The sequence below is a fragment of the Urocampus carinirostris genome, chromosome 6, assembly GCF_059441175.1.
Source record: "Urocampus carinirostris isolate Australia breed hairy pipefish chromosome 6, RoL_Ucar_1.0, whole genome shotgun sequence".
Lineage (NCBI taxonomy): Eukaryota > Metazoa > Chordata > Actinopteri > Syngnathiformes > Syngnathidae > Urocampus > Urocampus carinirostris.
Window position 1 is genome coordinate 32,820,982 of NC_142354.1, and position 25,883 is coordinate 32,846,864.

General features: G+C 38.6%; 1 protein-coding gene and 1 long non-coding RNA gene across 2 annotated transcripts in view; one reads left to right on the plus strand and one right to left on the minus strand.

Annotated features, from left to right (window-relative positions):
- Positions 1 to 20,917, plus strand: part of nckap1l (NCK associated protein 1 like) — a 37,302-nt gene extending 16,385 nt beyond the window's left edge. The window contains exons 15-32 of the mRNA XM_088338777.1: positions 2,141 to 2,199; positions 2,318 to 2,463; positions 2,533 to 2,665; positions 2,751 to 2,870; positions 2,953 to 3,092; positions 5,199 to 5,330; positions 5,821 to 6,039; positions 6,448 to 6,578; positions 7,101 to 7,198; positions 10,720 to 10,813; positions 11,508 to 11,590; positions 13,747 to 13,827; positions 15,766 to 15,859; positions 15,921 to 16,037; positions 19,411 to 19,520; positions 19,771 to 19,851; positions 20,615 to 20,749; positions 20,830 to 20,917. Of these exons, the coding sequence (XP_088194903.1) occupies positions 2,141 to 2,199; positions 2,318 to 2,463; positions 2,533 to 2,665; positions 2,751 to 2,870; positions 2,953 to 3,092; positions 5,199 to 5,330; positions 5,821 to 6,039; positions 6,448 to 6,578; positions 7,101 to 7,198; positions 10,720 to 10,813; positions 11,508 to 11,590; positions 13,747 to 13,827; positions 15,766 to 15,859; positions 15,921 to 16,037; positions 19,411 to 19,520; positions 19,771 to 19,851; positions 20,615 to 20,731 (1,955 nt within the window). The 3' untranslated portion in view covers positions 20,732 to 20,749; positions 20,830 to 20,917. The remainder of the gene's footprint in view (positions 1 to 2,140; positions 2,200 to 2,317; positions 2,464 to 2,532; positions 2,666 to 2,750; positions 2,871 to 2,952; positions 3,093 to 5,198; positions 5,331 to 5,820; positions 6,040 to 6,447; positions 6,579 to 7,100; positions 7,199 to 10,719; positions 10,814 to 11,507; positions 11,591 to 13,746; positions 13,828 to 15,765; positions 15,860 to 15,920; positions 16,038 to 19,410; positions 19,521 to 19,770; positions 19,852 to 20,614; positions 20,750 to 20,829) is intronic.
- On the minus strand, positions 15,527 to 22,766 carry LOC148364619 (uncharacterized). The gene is made up of 3 exons (XR_015850772.1): positions 22,616 to 22,766; positions 19,391 to 19,566; positions 15,527 to 16,179 (listed from the first exon to the last, which is right to left on the minus strand). It is a non-coding gene; the product is annotated as an uncharacterized LOC148364619 (long non-coding RNA).
- Between the last annotated feature and the right edge of the window lie 3,117 nt (positions 22,767 to 25,883).

Genomic DNA, 25,883 nt, shown 5'->3' on the forward strand with positions numbered 1-25,883 from the left:
TTGTAGCTTTATGCTCAACTAAACAGACCTGGAATAAGTGCATTTGTGAGCAGGTCCCTATACGTAACAAGATAGTTATTACCGTATTTTCACGACCATAAGGTGCACCGTACTGAATGACCCAGTCTTTGTGTTACTCTTCTACATTTTAATACACTTAAGGTGCACCTGATAATAAGGTACAGGCTTTATGTGAAATCCCTGCCCTACACTTTATCCTTTTCAGTTTTTATGGGGGCTGCTACTACGTCCAACTTGCAACCTCAAACACAATTACAAACACTACAAATGTATAGCATAACTGAGTTTGGTTGTGTTTATTTAACTATCAATGACAAAGTACTAATATTTTTTTTGTAATCGGCAATCATTAATAAGAGTGGGTATGGTAAAACACGCAGTAAAAAAGCACAAAAATAGAGAGGGAACAACATTTATTTTTAATTATCTTTTTAATCGGTGCAGCTCCTCAGAAATGATACCAGCGTTTGCGAAAGCTCGAACACTAGTTACAGATGACCCGTTTGCTCCAAAATCTACAATCAATCTGTAATGATAGCGTCTTCAGAGTTAATTTGCTTGACTTGTTTTTTTTTTTGTCTTTCACATTGGCTGTGAAGCACTGTGCAGACAAACACGATTAGCAAGATGCGATTGACAATCAGTGGCATTGGTAAACGGCTCTGCACCCCTGTACCACTGATGCCATTTCAGGGGATGCTTAAAGTTGTTTTATTACATGTTCGGGGGTGGGGGGTCACGTGATCATTTAAGATTACGACATTGGATACATAGCGTGTTTTCATCATTTTACAATGTTATTTAAAGTTCTCTGCAGATATACAGAAAAGGTTAATGTATGTGAGAAGTGTTGCATGCAAAAATAATACAGTGGAACCCTAATCCGTTCCAGAACCCTGTTCAAAAACCGATTTGTTCGATCACCGAAATCATTTTTCCCATTAAAATTAATGTAAATCGTTTTAATCCGTTCCAACACCCTGAATTTTTACCTTGAATGTTTAACGTAAAGCTAACCCAGGCTAATCGTACGTTTGCGTTATCTTTTGTACGAAAGATTACGCTAACATGAACGTGTAAAAATAAAAAAAAAAAGGATAAAAAAATAATCATAAATAGGATTGTTTACTTTTGTGGTGGTCAGCAGAAGGCGCAGGTGGACGGTGGGGAGAAGAAAATCATCAAAAGTTTTTCAACCTCTTCCAAAACTTGCAGCCGTTGCTTGCTTATAGCACTCACTTCCTTAGCCACAGCACTAGATTTCACAGCCTCCTTATTCTTTAGTATCGTACTGATCGTAGATTTAGCCATGCTGTATTCCCTAGCAAGATCAGACACTCGCACACCTCCTTCATATTTTGCTATTATTTCTTTTTTAAAAGCAATAGTTGTACACGCTACTTTTCTTTTTTCACCTGTAGCAACTTTGCTGCTTGCACTGACTTTCTTCGGAGGCATAATTAGGGGCTAAAACACTTCGTACGCCTATATAAAAAGCGAAAGAAAAACAAATAACGCGATAACAGTTGGTCACGAAAAGAGCGATCTACACCCGTACGCCGCTCAGCATCGCACCCTAGCGTACGCACTCACGCATTACCGGCGTTCGAACACCGATTTTTTTTGACTGAACAGCGAAGCAAGAATTTCTCTGAATTTTTGGTCGGACTCCGATTTGTTCGAACTGAGAGGCGTTCGAAAACCGAGGTTCCACTATACACCAAAAGATACCATGGAAAGTACTGTTGTGATTTCAATATTTGTTCTAAAAAATGTTCTACCAGCTCCCATAAGCAAAATGACAATTGTCGATGGCGATGCTCGCAGATGGGATCCTGTGTGTGCAGAGCATGAGATTGGCACGCATACGGTCCAAGTTCAAGAGCGATGGTGATGTGTGGAATGAACCATCAAAAATTCTGCATGACAACAAACCCGCTCTTTCGTACACAATCAACAGCTGCACTTCCCCCTTTTACGTTCTCATTGTGTCCTCGAACATGTCTTTGTAAAACAACAACACACCCAAAGGGCTCACTACACTATAAAGCTCGCCACGCATATTAAAGAAAATCTCATGCTCAGTAACCTCCATATTCGTTTACTTGTGTGTTTGCAGTAGAAAACAAAGAGGAGTTTGACTTCAGACCTCTGAGATTAGACTGGCTGAGATTGCAGGTATGCTTAAACATACTGCACTTTAGTGTTATCCATTATGGGTTGTTCCATTTTAAAACACACTTTTTTTTGTTAGCACGGTACAAGATAATACCGTCTTGCATTTTTCTTGTGGTAGGCTTACACCAGCGTCAACAAAGCCCCTCTTCCGATCAAGGACTACCCCGACCTGGCTAAAGTAATGAACATGATTCAGTTCCACACAAAGATGGTGGATGCTACAGAAGAACTCCTGCAGGAAACGTCAGACGTGTCAATTCTATGGTCAGTTTCTGTGTTTATCAATCAATAGTTCAATTTTTCTACTCTGACTTACATTGACCTTGTGAATAGTTTTTTTCCTCGAATGTTGGAGAAGATGTTTTGCCAGAGCAGCGATGAGATATCTATGAAGCGCTACCTTATGGCCTTTCCTTCTGTCTGCTCTACTTTCCACCAGTGTGGACACCAGCTGTGCCCTGAGGAGGTCACTGTTCACCTCATTCACGTTAACCAGACTGGATAAACTATCCAGCATTTGAGATAAATAATTGTGTTCTGGATTTCTCAAGGAGCAAGATGTAGAGAAAAAGAGTCTACGATTGTGTGCCACGTTCCTGGAGCAGATTGCGCGGCAGACCAGCTCCATTATGTTAGAGATATGTGCAGAGCAGTGCAACCTCAATGACAAGGTCTTAGTCCAGTATTATACAGTGTATTGCAGACTAGTTATGATATGATTGTCTAGTGTGTTTTTTTCTTTACCTCTTGTAGTTGCTGCCGAAACATTATTCTGAAGTTATCAGCGCAGCTCGCTACAGGAAGCAAAAAAAAGCCCTGCCCAAGAAAGGAGAAGTCCAGAAGGAAAAACCAGGAGCCGAAAGTCTGAGGAAGGACCGCACTATAACAACTAAGTCATTGTTTTTCCACGTTTCACCACTGCTATCGAAAACACTCTTTTTCCTATTCAATTAATAGTGTACGTAGAATAAAATTCAACTTTGGGGGTCAAGTGAACAGCTTTTAGAAAATTATATCACCTTCTAATCATCCGCTTACCTCAGTAGGGTCGCTGGAGCACATCATAGCCATCCTCGGGCAGTGGGCAGGGGACACCCTGAACCGGTTGCCAGCCAGTCACAGGGCACACAGGGACAGACAATTTGCTCGCTCAGTCACACCTAGGGACAATTTGGATGCCCGGAGGGAACCCACGCAAGGACGGGGAGAACATGCAAACTCCACACAGAAGTTTTGATCTCATGACCTCAGAACTGTGCCCCACACGTGCTAACCACTGTGCCGCCGTGCTGCCCACCTTCTCATCAATTTTTACTTAATTTCTAATATCACAGCGTGTTTCTCACAATATAATAGTAGTATTTTTTAATCAATTTTCACACTATTTTTAGCATGTATTTACTAATGTGCTTTACAACAGTGGTTCTCAAATGGCAGTAGACTTACATGTAAGCCTGAAGCTATGTGAAGACACTAGTGCATGAATGTCAAACTCAATTGCACAGAGGGCCAAAACTCAAACCACACCTTTGGTTGCGGGCCGGACAGGATATACATTTATTGATTTAAATAAAACTTGACGTTTTTTTAAGCATAAAATGGAATTTAAAATAAAACAGGAATATTATTCCAGAATAAACAAACGTAAACAATAATTAACCTAAAATACCTTTCTCTCCATGAAAATATCACCTGTCAAAACTAAACAAATGGAAATATACACCAAATGTCTGCTTTTCATCTTGAAATTTTGTTTGGTGAAAAACATGCTGGATCTTCATATTCTTCTTCAACGCTTGAACGTTCTGTATATCCTGCTCCGCGTGCCCTTTTACATTATATTCATTCATTACGGCCACATTAGCACATAGGTTTACCAGCAATGTCAGTAAACAAATATTCAGCCTCCCATCGGTTTTGAAAAGTTCAGTGTTAAGAATCAACTTTTCTCTTGGTCATTGTGAGAGTTAACCATCTGTGTTTTTCAAAGCAACAGAAACGTCACCTTGCTTTTCTCCGTTTAGCCGTTACATCGCGATAGATAAAAGCTCATCCTCGGACGTCACGTCTCCACTTCTTGACACTAAAGACTCACTGTTAATGCACACCCCATCTTTTTACCAACTGGCCAAAAGCAGCCTGATTATGGTACCTGTAGTAGATGTATATCAAATGATTTCACAGGCCGGATATAATTATACGCCTGGTGAGTTTGACACCTAAGCACTCATGGTCTAATGTGAGATTTAAAAATTAACATCTTTATAAGTGTCACATAAAGTGTCATAGTTTTTTTTTGGGCTTATGAAAGGAAACACAGTTAGTGGACTATTCAAGTTATTTTTTAAATAGTTATCTCTCATACCAGTATTGTAACGAAGAGCGAAGGTAGTTTCCCCTGTCAACAATTTCAAAAATTTGCTTTAAATGAAAGCAAATATTTTTTTTTCTATTGTTTTCTTCAATGCGAGTTAAATAAATACAACAATGGCAAAGCATGCTGTTTTAGGTCATATTTGATAATATGACCAATTAATGAATCGACAACTACAGCAACAACTACTATTATTAATGAATCGACTAATTTTACCATCTATTTATGGTCTGGATACCTTTGGGTACACTTAATGTTCTGTGTTCATCATTTTCCATGATAGAAAAATAATGATCTTTGTGTTGGATCGAAATAAAACTATTAGTAAAAAAAATGATAAAATGTTCTATTTTTATTATTCATTTCATTTATTTTGTATTTATTTCATTTTTTCACCACCACAAATAACAAAGACCAGTCTCCATCACTACCTTGTAGATAGTTTAGCCTCTTAACTTTGATATTAATTTTTCTCTTTTCGGTCTTTATTATGTGTTTATATTCTTTATCCTGAAGTGACATGTCTAATCTTGTTGCAAACAATGTCTACTACGTTGTTATGAATGACCACAAAGACAATTCTATTCTAACACATCCAAAACACTTTTCACTCTTTCTGTTCTAGCATGGATAAGCTGCACCTGATGCTCAGTGAAATCTGCTACACCTACAGTCTGTGTAGCAACATCCTGGTCTGTGAGCACGTTGTTGTTCCCACAGAGTTCCTCTCTTCCCATCTGGAGGCACGCCTCTCCGAGTAAGGCCAGTGGGAAAATGGGAATATGCAAGTGAGCCCTGACGGTTCGCTGGTGTGCCACTTGGTGACTCTGAATGGGATTTTAACTGTATCCTGTTTAACTTTCTGCTTGCGCCACTTGGAGGCAATCTGACGCTGCCTTGCTCTGTGTCTTTTCGGTGCTAAATGGTGTTTAGATTGAGGCCCTGGCACCGAGACAATTTAATGTTTTTCATATGCACGCTCTCCTTAATCTCCCTCCTTTGAGCTGATGATTATCCCCTCCGTCACCCTAAAATTAGCATCCGCGAGTAATAGAACGCTCACTGTGATTTGCACCTTTATCTTAAACTAAAAACAACTCAATTTAGGCCAGTCAAGGAGAAAAAAGTCATAGGGGATCATAAAGTACAACGGTTGAAAAGAGAATATCACTGCAGCCGATCTTTGTGATAATTTCGGTGTGACCTCATCACGGGTTCATTGATGCAGATTGAATACATTTGTCCAGGATAATCGTGAGAATGGCCAATTACAACCGGAGCATTCAGGAAATTGCCCGTCCCACGGAGCTCCTGGCGGGCGTGACCGCATATGCAGCCACCCTGCAGACCTTGCCCAATTACGTCAACGTGGACGTTGCCCGGCTTCTGAAGAACGTCCTGCTGCAGCAGACACAACCGTTTGACTCACGAGGTGCACCCACGCTAACCAACCTCTACACAAACTGGTAAGTGCTATGTGTTCACCAAGGCGCCTCAGTCAAAGACCTCTAAACATTACAGGCATACATCACTCTATTAGAATTTTTAGCAACTTAAATAACAGTGCAATTCATCATTATCATTTCAGTTATTTGATCTTACAATACTCCGGTAGTGGGCTGTGCATTTCACACCTAGGTCTTCAGTAGTGCTACGTCTGAATCAATCCAACCCTCTATAACTATTCTGTGGCTATAAAACATCTTTTGCAGCTACAACTGTCACACATAAACGTAGCATCAATATAAAATTACAATATTATTGGATATATTATATATTATAGGAATATAGACATATTTAATTCACCAAAAATACTTATAAAAATGTGTCCTTTTTTTCTCAAGAAGATAATTGCACTTTTTATTGGACTGCAGGTACCTGGAGAGCCTGCTGCGCCTGGCCAGCAATTCACTGGTGGTGCACTGTCCGGCCATGCAGTGTTTCATCAACCAAACATCTGACAATGAGCCTGGCTTCAGAGCAGAAGAATTCTCGGACATATCAGGTTAGCCCTGCATTTCATTTTTATTCGTATTTCATTAATTATATTTAATTATGAATTTGAACTCTTGTATGTGATAATGTGAGTGTTGCAGGAGTTTGCAGCAATCAGAGGACACTATAAATCATGCGGGATAAAGCAGAATTTTATTTTCATCAAGTTCCAGTACACGAAAATGAGAAAAGTAATTGTGTTCCAGGAACGTGTTCCTTTGCAACGCGTTATTCCCAACACAGGCTACCACGCACTCAACTATTGCAGAATCATTTTAAGCCGCCCTGCAGGAGTGGACGACCTCTTTATTAACCCCCACACACACAGAACACATTCGCCCTCACAAAGTGTATATTTCAGTGCTTACACTTCTGACAGGATGCGCCTACCTCAAGTGACTCATTGGCACTCAGTCCATGAACTGCTACCTCCAGTGTAAAACAGATGCTCACAGCACACGTGCTTATTTCAAATATCTACATCAGTGTTGGGTCGTGACGTGAAACAAATGCAAGATGTTATTGTAAACAGAGCTGCGAGCGCTTGCTGAGGTGCTGGGACCTTATGGCCTGAAGTTCCTAAGTGAGAACCTCATGTGGCACATCACGTCCCAAGTCAGCGAGCTCAAGGTACCCAAATTTAAATAAGTGACAATTGTAACTATTATTACTGTGGTCAAGCAGAGTCTTTATACAGCCAAAATCAAGACGTTAACCTCATGCGAAAATGACACGACTGATTTTTTTTCTTTTTTTTTTTAGCCTTTTTCGTTTTATGTATAAGGGGGTAGGAAGACATCAAAAGTAATCTCATCTCATCTCATCTCATTAGCTGTACCGCTTATCCTTATTAGGGTCGCGGGGGGGCTGGAGCCCATCCCAGCCATCTCCAGGCAGTGGGCAGGGGACACCCTGAACTGGTTGCCAGTCAATCGCATCATCGTATCAAAATTAATACTATTCTTAATTCCATAGCTTAACTGTTGGCATGTGATAATGGCCTTAACTACTTGAATACCCAGTATGCGATACTGGTCATACTGACATACTGACTGTAAGTCCATTGTCAAATTTTACATTTTGAAAACCATTATTTTTTTGTTAATGTTTCCTACAAACTCATTATGTGGTATCAATACCAATTAATGGATGATTTAAAAAATAAGACTAATTCAGTGCAAGTATTGTTTTCAAAACAGGTTTTAACCTAATTTAAAAAAAACAATTATTCTCAGTAATGCATTGTTGAACGATTATGATTACTTCAGGACAGCACAATTAGGACTGCTTTGTTGAAAAGAAGAGATTCAAAAAGGCATATACTGGTATTTAAATTTGTTAACGAAACAGGATTTTGCATGAGCTACTGATACTGATTAGATGCATGTCACATATAACTTAATTATAATAATTAAAAATATTCTTAAAATGCATTGATAGTGCTGGTGTCCATATTACAAATATACTGCTAATGTATATGCTACAATACACTAAATATAATCCATTAAACAAAAGAATAATGGCAACAATAGTAATTGGGATGTTTGATCCAATTTTATATAGAAAAATTAACTCTTCTCTTAGATAGTCCTTGTTGTTTTTATTAAATACTACTTTTGCATTGAATCAACCAAAATAAAAGCAATATCAATTAAGTTGACATAAATAACTAATTCCAATCAATTTTACCTTAAAAGTATGGTGTGTAGGATTTAGCATCTCTTAGTGGTAAAATAAAAACTTAAATCATAAAAATGTCAATATTGATTTGAATAATGAGCTAGAAATACAAAAACTATTATATTAATCTGCATTTTTTAAATACTTGTAGGTTAAGAAAACTAACAATCTCCCAAAGACCTGGGCTAAAAATGAGAAGAAAAATGTTGTGGTTTGGTCACTTTAAGTCACTGTTGTTCAGATTCTTCCTTGCGCTTTTTAGCTCCTGTTTACCGTTGTACGAAACAATGCAACGTCCAGTGGTCAAATATTCCGCACTGTACTTTCAAATGTTGTTAAAAATAATGGCTATTTTTTCATCTTAGTAGAGTTTCTATTTCTCAAATGAAACTGTACTGGCCACCATTTAGGGAGCTGATACTGTAAATCTTAGTGGCGGTATTATCACTGATATCAATACTCATCCCAAACTAATCATCTCAACAGTGCATTGTTGTTTTCAATAATGCAATTTATTTAATGTCCTGCGATTGCCTGGCCACCAGTGCAGGGTGTTCCCTTGCACACTGCCCTGAGGCTGAGCTGGGAATTGCTGCAGCACCTATGCAGTCATAGTGAGGATAGAGGGGTTCTGAAAATTAATGAGTCCATTCAATTTTGGTAAATTCAAGTGTATTATTAGAAGTTAAAGTAGTATTAATAGTAGAGGTAGTAGGTTGATTCCATGTATTCTTCTTAAAGTTTTGGTATTAGGGCCCGGTCACACAGCCGTTTGCGTCTGTATCGAGGCTGAATCACGGCCAGAAATTTCTGCCTGTGAAGCGGACGCTATTGAAAGCTTTGAAATCGCCATACAGACGAGATACAGCAGTGCTTTATTCGCGGTCGGAAATTCACACGTGGTTGGCAGCGCGAAAAAGTTTTGCGCTGCTCAAAACTTTAGGGCCCGGTCACACAGCCTTTCACGGGCGTATCGAGGCTGAATCACGGCCAGAAATTTCTGCTCGTGAAGCAGGCGCTGTTGGACGCTTTGAGATTGCGATATAGACGAGATACAGCAGTGCTTTACTCGCGATCGGAAATTCACACGCGGTTGGCCGCGCGAAAAAGTTTTGCGCTGCTCAAAACTTTAGACCACGTGTTAACCGCGGGCGGCACACGAGGTAATGACGCGGAAATGACGCGGAACGACGTGCTACAGCCGCGGACAGGGCGTGGTTACACGTGGGTAGGACGCGAAATTTCAGCGGGTAATCGTGGGTGGAGCACAGTCATAACATGTTCTGCGCCTGTATCGCGGTGTTATTACGTGAAATTAGCGTGTTACGCGTGTGACGGTCAAACGCCTTTCTCCGCGTATATACAGCGCGATTTGCCGAGCACACGTCAGTTGTGCTCTAGACGTCAAGGGGTGGACATGGATCCCCGTCACCGTAGTGACCTCGTCTTAATCCATTTTTATTTCTTGACATTTATTTTCATTTCAAAACAAGATCATAAAATCAAAATGAAAAACTATTACAATAATAATATATTGGCTTCTTCGGTGCCATAGCTTGAAATCTTGATCTTCACGGGACTGTATCTTGAGCGGTTATGATTTCTACAGCCCGGTGTTATGCCGAGAAATGCATCCCTGCCGAGATTTGCATCCCCTCGCTCCTACAACCACTTTTACCTCGTTTTATCTCACTTTTATATCACTTTTAGGGAATGTAATGGCGAACATATAACCAAATCCACTTCGTCTTGCATTTGTTGGGAATGTAATACAACTTAAACCATTCCGTCTTTGTTTTTGTTGTGAACGTAATCGAACGGTAATGCACACCGTATATAAATCACTTTTGAGAACTGTTATGCACTCTACCGTAAAGCTTATTATGCAGAAATAAGCTTTATGGTAGAGTGCATAACAGTTTCAATACGAGCGATTTGAATAGAAAAAGGCAAAATAAACATGTTACCTGCTCAAAAGTGATTTGTATACGGCGTGCATTACCGTTCGATTACATTCACAACAAATACAAAGACGGAACGGTTTAAGTTGTATTACATTCCCAACAAATGCAAGACGAAGTGGTTTTGGTTATATGTTCGCCATTAAATTCCCTAAAAGTGATATAAAAGTTAGATAAAACGAGGTAAAAGTGGTTGTAGTAGCGAGGGGATGCAAATCTCGGCAAGGATGCATTTCTCGGCATAACGCCGGCTCGGCAGCTTTTATACCCGTGGTCCACACGAGAAAATGACGCGGAAATGACGCGATGAGGAAGCGGAACAGTCGCCGGCGTCTGTTTTGCGGGCATACCACCGATGAACAGCGGGTTGGCCAATTTTGCGCATTTTCCATCGCGGGCAACCACGGGCAAAAAAAAAACGCTAAATGTTACCCGCGATACAGACGCAAACGGCTGTGTGACCGGGCCCTTAAGGACAATAGAGATATATGCTGTTGTTAATGTCATTAGAAACTGGTGGTGGAGAACATGGATGTCCTGGTGCAAATGAGGAACAACTTTGATAAGGCAGAGGAGATGGCTGATCTTAAGAAAAGGCTAACTGGTAAGGAATTTAACAGGACAGAAGTATTTTTTAAAAGTTGCTGTCTCTTGATTGTTTCACCCAAGTGATGTGTCTGGTGGGATTTAAAAATAAATGAAATTACATCTTATTCACTATTCAATTGGCAGAGAAAGCACTATACAAACTATCAGACACTCAGCAAAGTAATACTTTACATACTGATTGTATTAATAATATTTATAATGTAATGTGAAAATTCAGCCATTTTGAAAAAGAAAATCCAAAAATGGTGAAGTCAAATGAGAAAGAACTTCATCGCTGAACAGATATAACCATCTCATATATTTTCTATTTTAAATATGTATGCGATGACAAGTGAGGCTGTGCCTCACCTCCTACGTTGACTGCATGTCACTGTTCCACACCATTATCTTTTCAGCACGTTTTTTCTTTTACTTGGATTAAAAGAAAAGAAGCAAAGCAACCATATGCACTTGAAAAACATACACCTTCCCTGTGGCCTCAAGCAAGCAACAATAATTTTTGCAAAGGTCCCATTTATTCATTCGTTCGTTCATTAATTCATCCATCCATCCATCCATCCATCCATTCATTCATTCATTCATTCATTCATTCATTCATTCATTCATTCATTCATTCATACAGTATCTTATTACATTCAGTCTAGTCTTTACAAAAGAAATGTGACCAATGTGTGTTCCGATGCCACCAGGAGGAGAAAACCTGCTGAAGAGGATGACTATCATTGGAGTGATCCTGTCCTTCAGATCAATGGCACAGGAAAGCCTCCAAGAGGTGACGCTTAACATGCAATATTAAAAAGTAATTTCAGTTATTACAAATAAAATTGATATTGTGAGAAAAGTAGTTTTTCTATTATTATATATGTATGTTACCCATTAAATAATGGTCACTTGTGTAAATGTTAATTCACCGTAATTTTTTTTCCAAGTTTATTTTTTTAGAGGTGAAAGGTAGCATATGTATGCAATATTCTACTTTCTGATACTATCTTCTGGCTGAAATCATCATTGCAGCTCCTTTTGTTGCGCTGTTCAAGTATGTGAACTTCTCACACGCGCTCAAATTAGAGGTAAAAAAATACAGGGGGGGCGGCAGTGGCTCAGGAGGTAGAGCGCTTGTCTTGGGATCAAGAGATGGCAGTTCGAATCCCAGCTCCTCCGTGTTATATGTCAAAGTGTCCTTGGGTAAGACACTGAACCCCTAATGCCCCCAATAAGCAGGTTACCGCCTTACATGGCTGCACGGCCGCTATTGGGAAATGTGAAGCACACTGTAAAGCGCTTTGGGAAGTCTTGACCTGAAAAGCGCTATATAAATGATGATCATTTCATTTCATTTACAGCCCGACCCGGCTCGCGTGTATAAAAGCCCGAAACAGCCCGAACCCGAGGGAGGAACTTGATTTGAGGGACCGGGCCAGAAGTAAACCCGAAGTTGCACTTTGGCGCCATGCGTACTTTGGCTGAAAGGCAGGGTTTAGGCCCGAGCCCAAAAGCTTACCTCTAGCTCGAATAAACTCTTCCTTTTTTATCTTTTTTGGGGGTTAGGGTTGGCATTTGGACTATATTTCAAACAGTACTTTTCTTACTTTCACCATTTTCATCCGACAATTAAAGAAAACACGACCACACGTGTGATATCACTCTGTATCCCACCCAACCACTTCTCTTCAGCGCAATGCGCTCTGTGGGCAAAACCCCGATAATAAAAATAAGATAAAAGCTGATTGGCATAGAGAAAATACTATATATAAAGGCTGTTTGAACTCAGTTGGGCAATTTGAACACATACTTAATAAAGAACATTTTTATTTTTTTCTCAAACGACGCACCCCACACTTGAAGTACTGTTCTTGAATATTTAGATAACTATTATGGTACATATAAGGTAATACACTTTGTCTGCTAGAAGGTGGTAAATCCACCTTAAAATTACCCCACATTCAATTCCAATGGTACTTATCAATAAATGAATTAATGGAAGTTCCTCAAAAAAGTAAATACTTTTATATTATGTCAGTTATTTATCTATTGATAATTGCTTATTTTATGTCTAGAAGTGGTTTCAAAATATCGATTATTTGATATGACTACAAACGCTACTACTGTACAAATATTTTCCCCTGCTGGACATATTAGAAGACGCTACGCTAGCCAATTGTTGCCTGCGTGCTAGCTAGTTACATCAAAGAGAAACCATAAGACACTTTCATTTTTATCAGAGGTAAAAATAAGAAAATATATCTATTAAAGGTAAAAAATCTTGCACATAATTGTGCTAATTTTATTCATTTTCCTATTCATTAAAACATTAGTAAAATATTTTTTTGTTTCACGTAGATACTTTTTAAAATTTTACAGTTATAGTTTTGTCATTTTTCTAGAAAGAAAACAGTTTAAAACAACCATAACCATTGACAAAAAGGTTTAAAATATCTTAAAACGAAAAAATACGGCAACATTTTTCACCAAAATCAATAACCTGCTGGGACACAGTGACCTCAAATAATAAGAATAACTTTATACAGTCTAAGAACATGATCACTTAATCTTTAAAAACAAAAGAAATGAGTTCTGGAAATTGATTTTTAAATACTCCACGGACAGTCCACCTCAATCAATCAAAGCAGTGTGTCACGAAACGGAACGGGACTGTCTTGAAACGGGTCGGGAATCAGGAAGTTGGAACTCATTTGCGTAGACGATCTGTCACTTTAATTGATAAAGAAAAGTTGTCCAACACACAAACGGACCAAAAACAAAACAAAGCAGGGGGCCAGCTGGGCACCATGACAACCGTGCAGGACATGACACAGTGTGCCTCGGCTCAAAAAAGGTTGTGAAATTCTCTACTAACGATTGTATGATTTTTGTTGGGGTAAATTATTGATTTTGCATACTTTTGGTTGTGAATGTTTCATTTCGCAGGTTATGGAGAAACATTGCCCTTTTCTGATGGGACCCATTGAATGCCTTAAAGACTGTGTCTCTCCTGAGACAGACATCAAGGTAATAACTCTCATTCTCACATAATTTACGCAGTGGAAACAGTTGCAAGTGGAACATACTGGTGTGTATTTATCCCTGTTTACTTGCTTGTGAGGCTGCAGGAGATTTTGCTAATAGGTACAAAAAGGAGCATACAGCAACTGGTGTATTTGTTAAGATGAGAGGATGGTTTGTGGTGGACCAACAAATGTGTGGCCGTCACTACCGGCCAAATTAAATTCTTTATCTCCAGTTGGAGCACTCTGATGGGAACATGACACGGCAAGGCCGATGCAAACCCCCCCCCTTTTTTTTTGATTGCGTCTGGCCCCTGAGTGAGGCATGACAGCCGTGCCACAGCTCAGACCAGGATAACCCCAAAGACGTCAGCAGCCCCCAACCCATCGTGTCACCTCACCCTCCTCCCATCGTCAGGGGGACCACGTCAGTGCAAACGGCATGTTAGTGAAAGTAGGCCAGCATCGACGTTCTCCCTTCAGTTAGCTCGTATCAGGGGTCTCAAACTCAATTTTCTTGGGGCCGCTGGCGCTAGCATCTGACTGAGGGTGGGCCAATTTAGGTTTTCCACAAGAAAACATTTCACTGTTCTCAATTTTTTATGTGCTACACAAAACAAAATCAAAACCAAAAAAAAACATTTGGAATTAATGTGAAAATCAATTAGTCGGCTCCTTCTAGGTGAGTCTCATGTTGTGTAAAATAAATGCAAATATATCAAAGTATATTAAAAATTCACCTTTAAATCAAAGTTTGTCTATTTTTGTTTATTTTCTAAATAAATATTGGTCACTCGGAGGTGCTAAATAATAAACAATGTCCCTTTAAACTTTGATATTAATGCTGGGTCCTCAAACTATAATCCTGTGGGCCAAAACTGGCCCCCGAACTGCAGCATATACCAAATGTATTTGTTCCTCTTTTGGCTTACTGTGAGAAATTTAGTGGGCCCAGTACAGTTCCAATCGCTAGATCCAACATGGTGCCGCCGGTCAGCTGAGGTGCCAACAAACTTGTTCTGTGAATAGTTCACTAGTGTTGGGTCATTGATATTTTCTAGTATTTTTTTTTTAATAGTTGACTAAGCCTATTCAACCCTACTTCCAATAATTGACCTGGTTATAACATAGTAACAGCGTAGTAATAACATGGTGAGTTGTTATTTTTATAGAGCCATATTAAACGGGGTGCCTTTTGCGCTCATTAGTAACAAAAAGTAGTGCTAGACAAACGTGGGGAATGTGTGCAAATTATTGAATATTGTTCTCCCTTATCAATAATTGTTATCATATGTATTTAAAAATATAGGGCCAAACAGATAGGAATTTTTTTAGGTGGCCAATAATAAATAATATAAAATACAATACTCTGCTCAGTATTTAAAAATGTGTACAATCAAGTAGAAAAAGTAGAAAAAAAGAATATCCCATTACCCTTATGAGACCAAGTAAGGAAAATGAATGAAGAATAGTTATTGTGCCTTTAATTTAATAGCCATCTCCAAATGTGTGTCAGTAAGAATTTATGGGGGAAAAAATAGTGATGTAAGTATCACATCGTTTAAAACGCGAATTCAAGATACATTTACGCCACTAACTTTATCTATTTTTTAAAATAATGTATTAAGGGAAAAAAATAGTTTTTCACCCAATTTTCGGAAGGTCATAACCTGTCGATTATAATCACCAGTCAATTATCAATAATTCGTTGGCGCATTAATAACGCTATAACTAAATGTACTCAATTCATTTCTTCTACCATCTACAATGAAGAGTTTTATATGAGTAATGTAGAAGTCGTCAAGAACTAGAGGACACTGAAATTCATGATCTGTATTCAATATGTAATGAAAAAAGGCAATAGTCCCAACACTTCCTGCCTTACAGTTTAAAGTTTTTCCAGGTGATAGAGACTTTGCATATTTAACTGACATGTTTCCAGGTGACACTGAACGTCTTCGAGTTGGCCTCCGCTGCGGGGATGAGTTGCGACGTGGACCCGGCCCTTGTCTCCTCCATCAGAAACATGCAGACAGGTGACCACAAAGACGTGACAGCAACAAACGCATTGAACAAACAAAACCAATATTCATCTAGATAACACATCCATGGACGAGGAGTACAAGCTGTCATGTTTGCTGCTTGTCTTCATCGCCGTGTCCTTGCCCAGCTTGGCCCTGGACCCCAACTCTTGCTACAGCCGAGATCATGGAGGTTCGTTACATTCAATCCGGGCGCCTTGATAAGATTGAATGCTTGCACAGCCCTCAACTCGACTTTCATCATTTTTCATGTGGAGATACAATCAAGAGGTTCCCACAGTTTGCTTTTGTTGGTTCAGGTGTTGGGCGCGTTACTGAAAAACATGAATTATTTACAGTTACTTCATTTAAAAAGTAATCCAGTTACCTCCTAGGTTACTGACACCAAAAGTAACAATCTAGTTACAAATTACCCCCTATAACTGTGTTAAAATAGCCACATAATATTGACCTGTTCTTGAGAGCTTGCAATGGAACACTTGCCAGAAACACCCCATATCCATATTGTATCTGGGCTTTAAACAACCCAAAGATCACGTTCTCCATTTCTGGGTACTGTCTGAGACACTCTCCTTTATTAGTCACGCCCCCCTCCCAATGCACAGCCTACCATTCGCTACTAGTGACCAGGGTTGGGTAGGGTTACTTTAACTTGATTACTTTCAATTACTTTTGGATTATTCAAATACCAAATATGCCAATAAAAGACAAAAGAAACTAAATATGAATAAAATTATGACTCAACACGTGGTAAGCTTTCTCTCCTGGCTTTTATCTCTTTGATCTCCGGCACAACTAACATAAAATGCGACAGAGACAAAATGAAAATAAATCCAAACAGCTTGCCAACGTCATTTTTGCCATTCCATGTATTCCGTTACTCCCCAAGTCTGCACAAAATTTTGTAATTTTATTCATATTTAGTTTCTTTTGTCTTTTATTAGCATATTTGGTATTGCAGTAATCCAAAAGTAATTGAAAGTAATCAAGTTAAAGTAACCCTTACCAACCCTGCTGGTGACACATGACCAAAAAAGCTGACCCTCTGGTATCGGTATTTTATTTTATAGTTGTAAATTTGGCTTGGATGTGAGTATACACGGTAGAGAGATTATCTCCATGAGTACAAATGCTGTGCCCTCATGCTGCTGGAGACAGGGCCGCCATGACTGTATTCAGTTGTACTCGTAAACATGCCAACCTTCAGATGATGTTGCTGGCAGATTGAGAGTTGTATGTGACAATGTGAACGATAGCAGAGTTACAAAATGTGACTAATAACGCGTTGCAACACTCGTTACTGAGAACAGTAATTGCATTCCATGTACGAATTCCTCTGGAATACATTAGTCCCAACACTGGTCAGAAAGCAATTTTGATACTCGCTGTGATGGCTCACAGACACGAAGACGGCGTTAAATGAACCCGCGTGTTTGTGCCTATTACTTTTTCCTGGAGTGTGCGCGTAAACAAGGCACCCCACCCTGAGAGCAACACACGTATCATATTTTCCACTCCCAAGTATGTCTGCGCTAAATGAGAAACATGTGTTTTGTGTTGAGACGTTTTGTTTACTGACGTGCGTCGATAGTCGCTGCTCTTGCCGTGTGCTGACCCCAAACTATTTGTGGCGCTTGAGTTATTTAATTTGGCCCCACTTTCCATTGGGGATGGAGTTGGCAGGAAATTTTCCATTGCGCTTCCTCTTCAACTTAGTGGATCATTGATGGGCTGAGCAGAAAAAATGCAGTTTTATTTTCTTTTTACTCTTACTGTATTACAGTAAGGTGCTTGTGGGGTTCATGTCTGGTGAGGCACAGTCAAATTTACAAATGAATGAATCTACGTCTTATTTATCATTTGATTGGCAGAGCAAAATAAGCAATATAAAAACTGTTTTATGCTGGGTCCTCAAACTACACAACTGGCCCCAGACCAAAATCCATGTGTTCCTCTTTTGGATTACTGTGAGAAATTTAGTGGGCCCAGTACAGTTCCAATTGCTAGATAAGGCCTCTCTAACATGGTGGCCGCGGACACCAGGGTGCCTCATAGGGTCATCTGAGGTACCAACGGACCTGTCCTGAAAATAGCTCACCAGTGTTGGGTCATTGCTTTTTTTTAGTAGTTGACTAAGCCTATTCAATTGTACTTCCAAAGATTAACCTGGTAATAGCATAGTAAGTACATAGTAATAACAATATAAGTTGTTATTTTTTTTATAGATACATATATAACTGGGTGCCTTTTGCGCTAATTAGTAACGAAAAGTAGGCTGGCAACCAGTTCAGGGTATCCCCTGCCCACTGCCTGAAGATAACTGGGTTGGGCTCCAGCACGCCACAACCCTACTGAGGATAAGCGGGACACCCTGAACTGGTTGCCAGCCAGTCGCAGGGCACACAGAGACAGACAACTCATCCGCTCAATCATTCCTAGGAGCAATTTGGACCGGCCAATTAACCTGACATGCATATTTTTGGAATGTGGGAGAAAACCGGAGTTCCCAGAGGAAACCCACAAAAGCACGGGGAGAACATGCAAACGCCACACATGAGGTTCGATCTTATGACCTCAGAACTGTGCCGCACACGCAATAACCATTGCCCTACCATGCTGCCTTCTGGGTAATTTATTTCCACGAATTCCAACACATAATGGAATGTTGCTAAAATCTCTTTAATTTGGGTTGATTTAATGTTGTCTCCATCCATCTCCCCGGTATATTGCCAGAACCCCTCCTTTTCTTCGTCTCTGAACTTTGAACTGTGACGGTGACACGAAGAGCTTACAGGGAGCAGATTTAAAACCATAGCCTGTTTGTTCACGTTCAGGAAACTCTGGGAGTGGGTAATAGATGCGAGTACTGTACTGTATATTTGACTTTGTATTCTAAAACGCCTTTGTAACTAGAGACAATGTTTTTTCATTCAGGTACTTCGTAACCTGAAACTTTCGTATGTAGAAATATTTCTAAGTCGAGGCACCACTGTATTGTTGTGTTCCGGCTGGGGTCTGCTCATGCATTTTTTAGTCCACAATTAGGGGAGAAATATTTATCTGGAATAAATACACATTTCCTTATGTAAGTGCGGATTGAAGGGACAGTGTATATCATTTATGGTTGGTTGGTTGGCTGGCTGACTGGTTGTTTGGCTGGTTGGTTGGCTGGTTAGTTGGTCTGTTGGTTGGATCCCTTAACCACGAGGGTCATAGGGGCACCATTTGGTATGGTGTGTCTTGGGCAAGTACAGTCTGGTGGCACTCATCCTTCTCCAGGCCATATTTAGCGCCTGCTAGTGCTAAAAACAACAAAGGTTTTTCCTTAAAAAAATATTGGTTTAGAAATAAGCAAAAATATATGAATCATCATATGACCGCTGTAGCTTACCTGCCTAACCTTCTGGACGTCACTGCTGTACTGTGTTGTTTGGAATATGACAACCAACAAACAAAGAAATCTATTCTGCTGGTTTTGGAATTAATTGTACACCACCACACACTCATTTGTGTATTTTTACTCACACTGTTTTTAATTCCATCAGGCCACAACAACAACAGTCACTGTTTGGCACTGGCCATCAACCACTTGGCCGCTGCCATGTTGACTGTGCAGAAAAAGAACATCGAGCAGCATCTCAAAGAGTTTCTCCTGGTCAGTGCTCTACAAAACCAGTGCAGATATTTATCTAGAAAAAATCCTGGGTAAAAAAAATTGCGAAATAGTGATTGGAATGATGATAAGGGAGGAGGAACTGCATTTTGATGAAGCAATAAATTGTTCACAAAACATTTCTGGGGACTAATTTAATAGCCGTGGCTTATCTGTCAACATCAACAGTTGCTGTAACAACGATTTTGCAAAACTCGAGCTTTAATTTCTCAAATGTGTATGTTTTTTTCAGCTAGCATCATCTGCTTTGCTTCAGCTAGGACAAAACGTGGAGAGCAAAAACCGAGAATCCGTCTACCTGCTCCTTCACATGGTAAACGTACACCGATTGCACTCAATGTTTTCCTGTCCCGTTTCACAACTCTTAATCCTACAGATAAATGAACGTAGTTCCTGATTAGGGTTCATTTCAAAGCGCAGAGATATTTGAATGCTTGCAAACTAAAAGTGCAGCTGAAATTCTGCCCTATGAAAAAGTGTTCTATTCGTAATGAAATTAAAATGGATTGCATTGAATTATTAGTGGAAAACATTCAAGAAATACTGTATACGTATATCAAAAAGCTCACAACACATTGATCAAAACAAAGTCCAAAAAGAATAATAATTCCCACCTATAGTTGTGGGTGAGGTGCTGTCTTGTTGCTTTTTTTGGTTAGATTTGTTTACTTTTTTTCCGGGTTTTATCCTGTGCGAATGGCTGTTAATCAAAAATAACACGTATATACACAAGTTATATCTGTAGTGATATGTCATAATAATAATAAAACATCTATCTATATTTAAGATACATACCTTAAGTTTATTTTGAACGAAATAGAAAAAAGACAAAAAATCAATGTGTTTGTAAGACAAAAATGTAAATATTAGTTTTTGTAAAATATGTGGAATTATAAATTTCTTTGAATTCTGGCCCCACAAAAATAATAGAATTTGACCACAATTATTAACTGTAAATCTTTTTTAAACACATGAAAAATATCAAAAAGAATGTGAACCAAACAATAGAAGCGTTTGGAAATGAAGCTAATCCTGAAGGACTTCCTAACTTGTGATTCCCGGACTGTACTATTTAGATTGTGGAGGAGTCTTCATTCCTGAGCCAAGACATGCTGGAAAGCTGTTTCCCATATGTTCTACTCCGGAACACATACAGAGAACTGTACAAGTCAAACATCATTACCCTCAGCTGAAAACATTTCTCATTCACGGTAACACCTAATTGAGTCTAAATGTCACGGTGTAACATTATGTTCATTGATTTGCAAAATGTCCTCTCAAAATCCTTCAGGTGTGTTTTGGAGCAAGTTCTCCATGCGAGACTGATGCCCATGTGTACTATTCTTTCTTTCTTTCCATGAATAAAAATCTTAAATATATTTAGTTTGTGTAGTTTTTCTTGACCCCTTAAGTCAACAAGTGTTTCTCATCTGTTTCCACTGCCTAATTCATCAAATTTATTTCAACAAACCAAAATGACTTTAAGGGCTGTAAATAAGTGAGATTACTAAATGTATCAAGAAAACCTATTATTTTATCATTTTGTAATTGTAAAAATAAATAAACAATCATTATAGCAGAATTTACTTGTTCATACACACTGCAACATAAGAAACATTTACTAAACTTCAGTAGGGCCAGCCTAGTAGTTTGATCTGATATTAGTTCACTGCTAAAAATCTTATTTTGTATTCTTTTTTTAATTTATTTCAAAGCAATAGGAAAATTCAGGCAAGCATATTTTTTATTAGCTCCTACTTGAGTTTGCTTATGTTTGCGGTGAGTTGGTTCAGATGTAAAGCTGCAAATATTCAACACATTCTATGTCAAAAATGAAAATGTTTTTTAACATTGTTTGTGAATAAATGCTTTGTGCAAATACCACGTTTTGTCCTAGCTGAAGCAAGGCAGATGACGCTAGCTGAAAAAAACATACATATTTGAGAAATTAAAGCTCTAGCTTAGCAAAATTATTGTTACAGCAAGAACTGTTGATGTTGACAGATAAGCCACGGTTAAGTCCCAAGAAATGTTTTGTGAACTATTTATTGCTTCATCAAGCCATGGTAATAATATTTGTTATCCTACAAATGTATTATGAAAGAGAAAGCAAAATACTGAAAAACAAAGCACTGACATGCTTTTACCAATCCAAACCACCTGAGAACATAAAGTCTGTATCTGCTCCCCAAAGCAAACTGAGTTTTAAATCCTTGGTTATAAGAAAGCACCAATTAGATTTAAAATCAGAGATACATTACCTTCCAATTTTATTTTTTTCCACTAATATGGTATGGTTATAAAGATTATACTATCTCAATTCAAGTTTCAAATGTGGTGGCACGGCACCTGGATGCGTAGCGCGCAACCCCATGGTGTGCAGGTCCAAGGTTCAATTCCAGATAGGCGCAAGCTACCCATGCGGAATTTGCATGTTCTCCCTCAGCCATCGTGGATTTCCTCCTACATTTAAAAAACATATTTGCCAGGTTAATTGGCTGGTTCAAATTGTACCTAGGTGTGAATGAGCGAGTGAGTTGTATGGGATGGTCGTCGCCAGGCTGTACTTGCCCAAGACACACCACAGGAAATGGTGCCCCTTCAACCCTAGTGGCTAAAGGATCCAAATACCCACCCACCCATGAAGGTTTCAAATCAGATTTTTTTAACATAGAATTTTGATCTTAAAACGATAAAAAGGATAACCCAGTGCATAAATTTCTTATTTCTTAGTTATATGTTCATATTTAAATCAAAGTCTTATACATCATACATTTTTGTAACATTGGTTCTAGGTCATATTTTCTCAAATAAAAATAAAATAAAAACATAATTCGACGAGAAGTAACAGTTTTTTTTTTTCACTGAGCAAAACTATTTGATAGGTAATTTTTCTGGATAATTATGCTCATTTTAAGTAATATTTTTCGTAAACAATCCACATAAATACATCAATAATAAAATACACTTTTATTTTATAGATTATGAATGACCTATATTTCACGTTGACAATATCTGTGCACTTTTTGTTATTGCAACATGTTATTGTAGCCTGGTCATCCTGAAAGGGGGATTACCTCATGTGCGGTCCCTTCTCAAGGTTTCTTCATTTTCCTCATGTTGAGGTTTTTGAGTTTTTCCTTGCCCTCATGTAGGTTTTAGATCAGGGGATGGTGTAATAATAGTCTGTGGTTTGCAATAATCTGTGGTCTGTGCAGCTCTTTGAAACTCCTTTTTTTTGGTTTGAACAAATTTATTGACACTAATAACAGAAAACAATCATGACAATCTCAACAGCAATTAAGCACATTCACAATATTATATTCCAATATGACGTTTTTAACAGCAAACACAATGTGAGGTTTGAACAACCCTTCTCGAAAATCTTATTAACAATCCTTGTGAGTAAGAGCTATACAAATAAATATGACTTGACTTGACTTGACTAGATGAATATAGACACATAACTACAAAATGCAAAGTCTTTAATGGACAAAGAGCCTTTGATATGTCACGAAAGCAAATGATGTAACTTCATTGTTATGGAGTTTGTTTTTCACCAAAAATATAAAAGCCACAAGTGATGCAATGTGCATTCTACAATGTGAATGTGAACAAAACAGGTCCATTCAAAATTTGGGAAGAGAATTGAGCTTTTTCCCTTCGTACTATTTGAATTCTCATAGTTCCAAAAATTTATATTTCTCTTCCATAACGTGAACCTTACCTGGAGAGAGCTGACATAATTGTCTGGCATTTTGCTGCCATGGGTACCCCAAAAAAATGAAAACCTCGCAAAAGGCTTATCAAAAAAAGGGAACACTATTGCTGTTTGGTCACTTCAAGTCTCCGTACTTGTTATTGTCGCTTATGCTGTTCAGCACTTGTTTCGGCTGCACTAAACAATACAGCAACATCTAGTGGTCAAATGAGTTACATTGTCTCTTTAAAGTAGGGGTCACCAACCGTTTCAAATTTAAGAGCAACTTTTGGTGACTGATTAGCTTGAAGGGCTACCACTTTGATACACATTCCTAAAATAACAACTTATGTTATTTATATATTGTTAACATGTTATTTCTAGGCGGTAATTATGAGACGTAAAATAGGACCAGTCAACCACTAAAACATCACGCCAGTTAAAAATCGTATTTCCTAGAAAATTACAACTAACTATCACTGGTATTTTCAGAACCTGTCTGTCGGCTACTTAAGTGTTTTAAGGGGGCTACCTGGTGAACCAATTGCAAATTCCCAAATGAAAACATCACCCAGACAAAAAATACTCAAGGTCACTTCTACGACATAAATGTAAATCTGTAAATTGCTTTGTGTGGATTAGTAACTTACATTTTCTTTACTGACATCTGCAACATTTTATATTAAATATCAATGGATAGTAATAGATTTATTTGCTTATACTACACTACCTGTCTTCAGAATATTTAAAAAAGTGCTTTTTTAAAACTGGAAGTGGCAGATTTTTACTAAAAAAGAAATGTTATGCGCTTGTTAGGGACTTAGTCTCGTGTCAAAATAAAGCAGCCAAAGACAAAAATGCTAGTTTCAGGTCAATATTTTTTTGTTTAAATTCTCATATCTTTTGATATGGAAAGGGGACAGAAATTGCCAGTATCGTTCATCTTTACTTGCAAATACACAACATTTGGGAAATATGTTCTTCACAAGCAATGTGAAGTGATCGGCAACATTTGGAGGTACATTGTGCTCTGGAACAAAATGGAAAATCATAACTTCTTCAGATGTTGAGTTAATATTTTGTTGTTTAAATTTGAAAAAGCAGTACATCTTTTTTATTTTTTTTCAACATCGGTAGGCCTTTTTAAGGGGAGAAAAACAGTAGTATAATCAGGGTTGGGTAGGGTTACTTTAACTGGATTACTTTCAATTACTTTTGGATTACTCCAATACCAAATATGCTAATAAAAGACAAAAGAAGCTAAATATGAATAAACTTATGACTCACGTGGTAAGCTTTCTCTTCTGGCTTTGATCTCTTTGATCTCCGGCAAAACTAACTTTAAAATGCGACAGAAACAAAATGAAAATAAATCCAAACAGCTTGCCAACATCATTTTTGCCGTTCCATGTATTCTGTTACTCCCCAAGCCTGCACAAAATTTTGTAATTTTATTCATATTTAGTTTATTTTGTCTTTTATTAGCATATTTGGTATTGGAGTAATCCAAAAGTAATTGAAAGTAATCCAGTTAAAGTAACCTTACCCAACCCTGAGTATAATGCATAAAGCGGTAGTGTTGGTGAGTGTGCATCAATGAAATTGGACTATGAGTGCACCTCCGCAGTGTATTCCTGTCCCGAGACACTTGGACCAGTTAATGGTGGAAACTCTGGTCCTGATATAAAGACTCTCTGCTGATTGTGTTGGTGACGCAGAAACTCTCCTGCTGACTTGTGAACCTCTAAGGAATGCACAAGCGAGCACATTGTACCCACACACACACTGTTTGCATACACAGAGGACAAGGTATGAAGTACTTGTGAGCGTAAACACAGAGCAGCGCAGTCTTACCAACATAAACCCTGGCAATGTATACACATATGCTGGATTTACAGTGAGGCACAGGGAGGGTGAATGCTCATTTTGGGATTAGGGAGGGGGTTTCTGAACATATCCTGATGCCTGAGGTCATGACACACTCTCGCAAGATATGCAGAAGACGGATTGATAAACATCTGATTGCTGCAACATTGAGGACTGCACTGGGCCGGTAATCCTGTTTTTTTCTCCCCCTCTTTCGTAATTCATATCTGTCAAAAGTGTTCCCTCTAAGCTGCGCGCGTGCGCAATTGCGCACTGCTCGCACATTCTCAGCGCACAAGAAAATCTAGCCAGCGCACAAAAATGAGGGCTCAAAATTACTAATTAAGAAGCGTCTTAAGTCAAAGTTACAGTGCATGAAGGTGAGAATGCATGGGTTCCTCTGACGTTGTGTCCTGAATGCGGTATTTTGAAGTCGAGTCGAAGTAGAACGAAGTTGAGTAAAGTTAGTACAGTTTGTCGAAAACCGGCTTCTTCGGCTCGGCTCACTAAAAGGAACCGGCTCTTTTGGGTCCTAAATGGCTCTTCAGGTTGTTTTTGCTTCTTTAATCCCAACATGACCAAATATTATGTAAAATTATGCACGAAATGACTTAAAGGAAGGGGGGAATAGAACAAAAAAGAAAAAAAATACCAAAATGAAAAAGCAGTGAAAAGTTGAGAAAAAAAGAAAGAAAAATTTAGAAAAAAAACAGAAAAAAAGAAAAGAAAGAAACGTAGGAAAAAAGTAAATAGAGAAAAAAGAGAAAAAAGTAACAGCT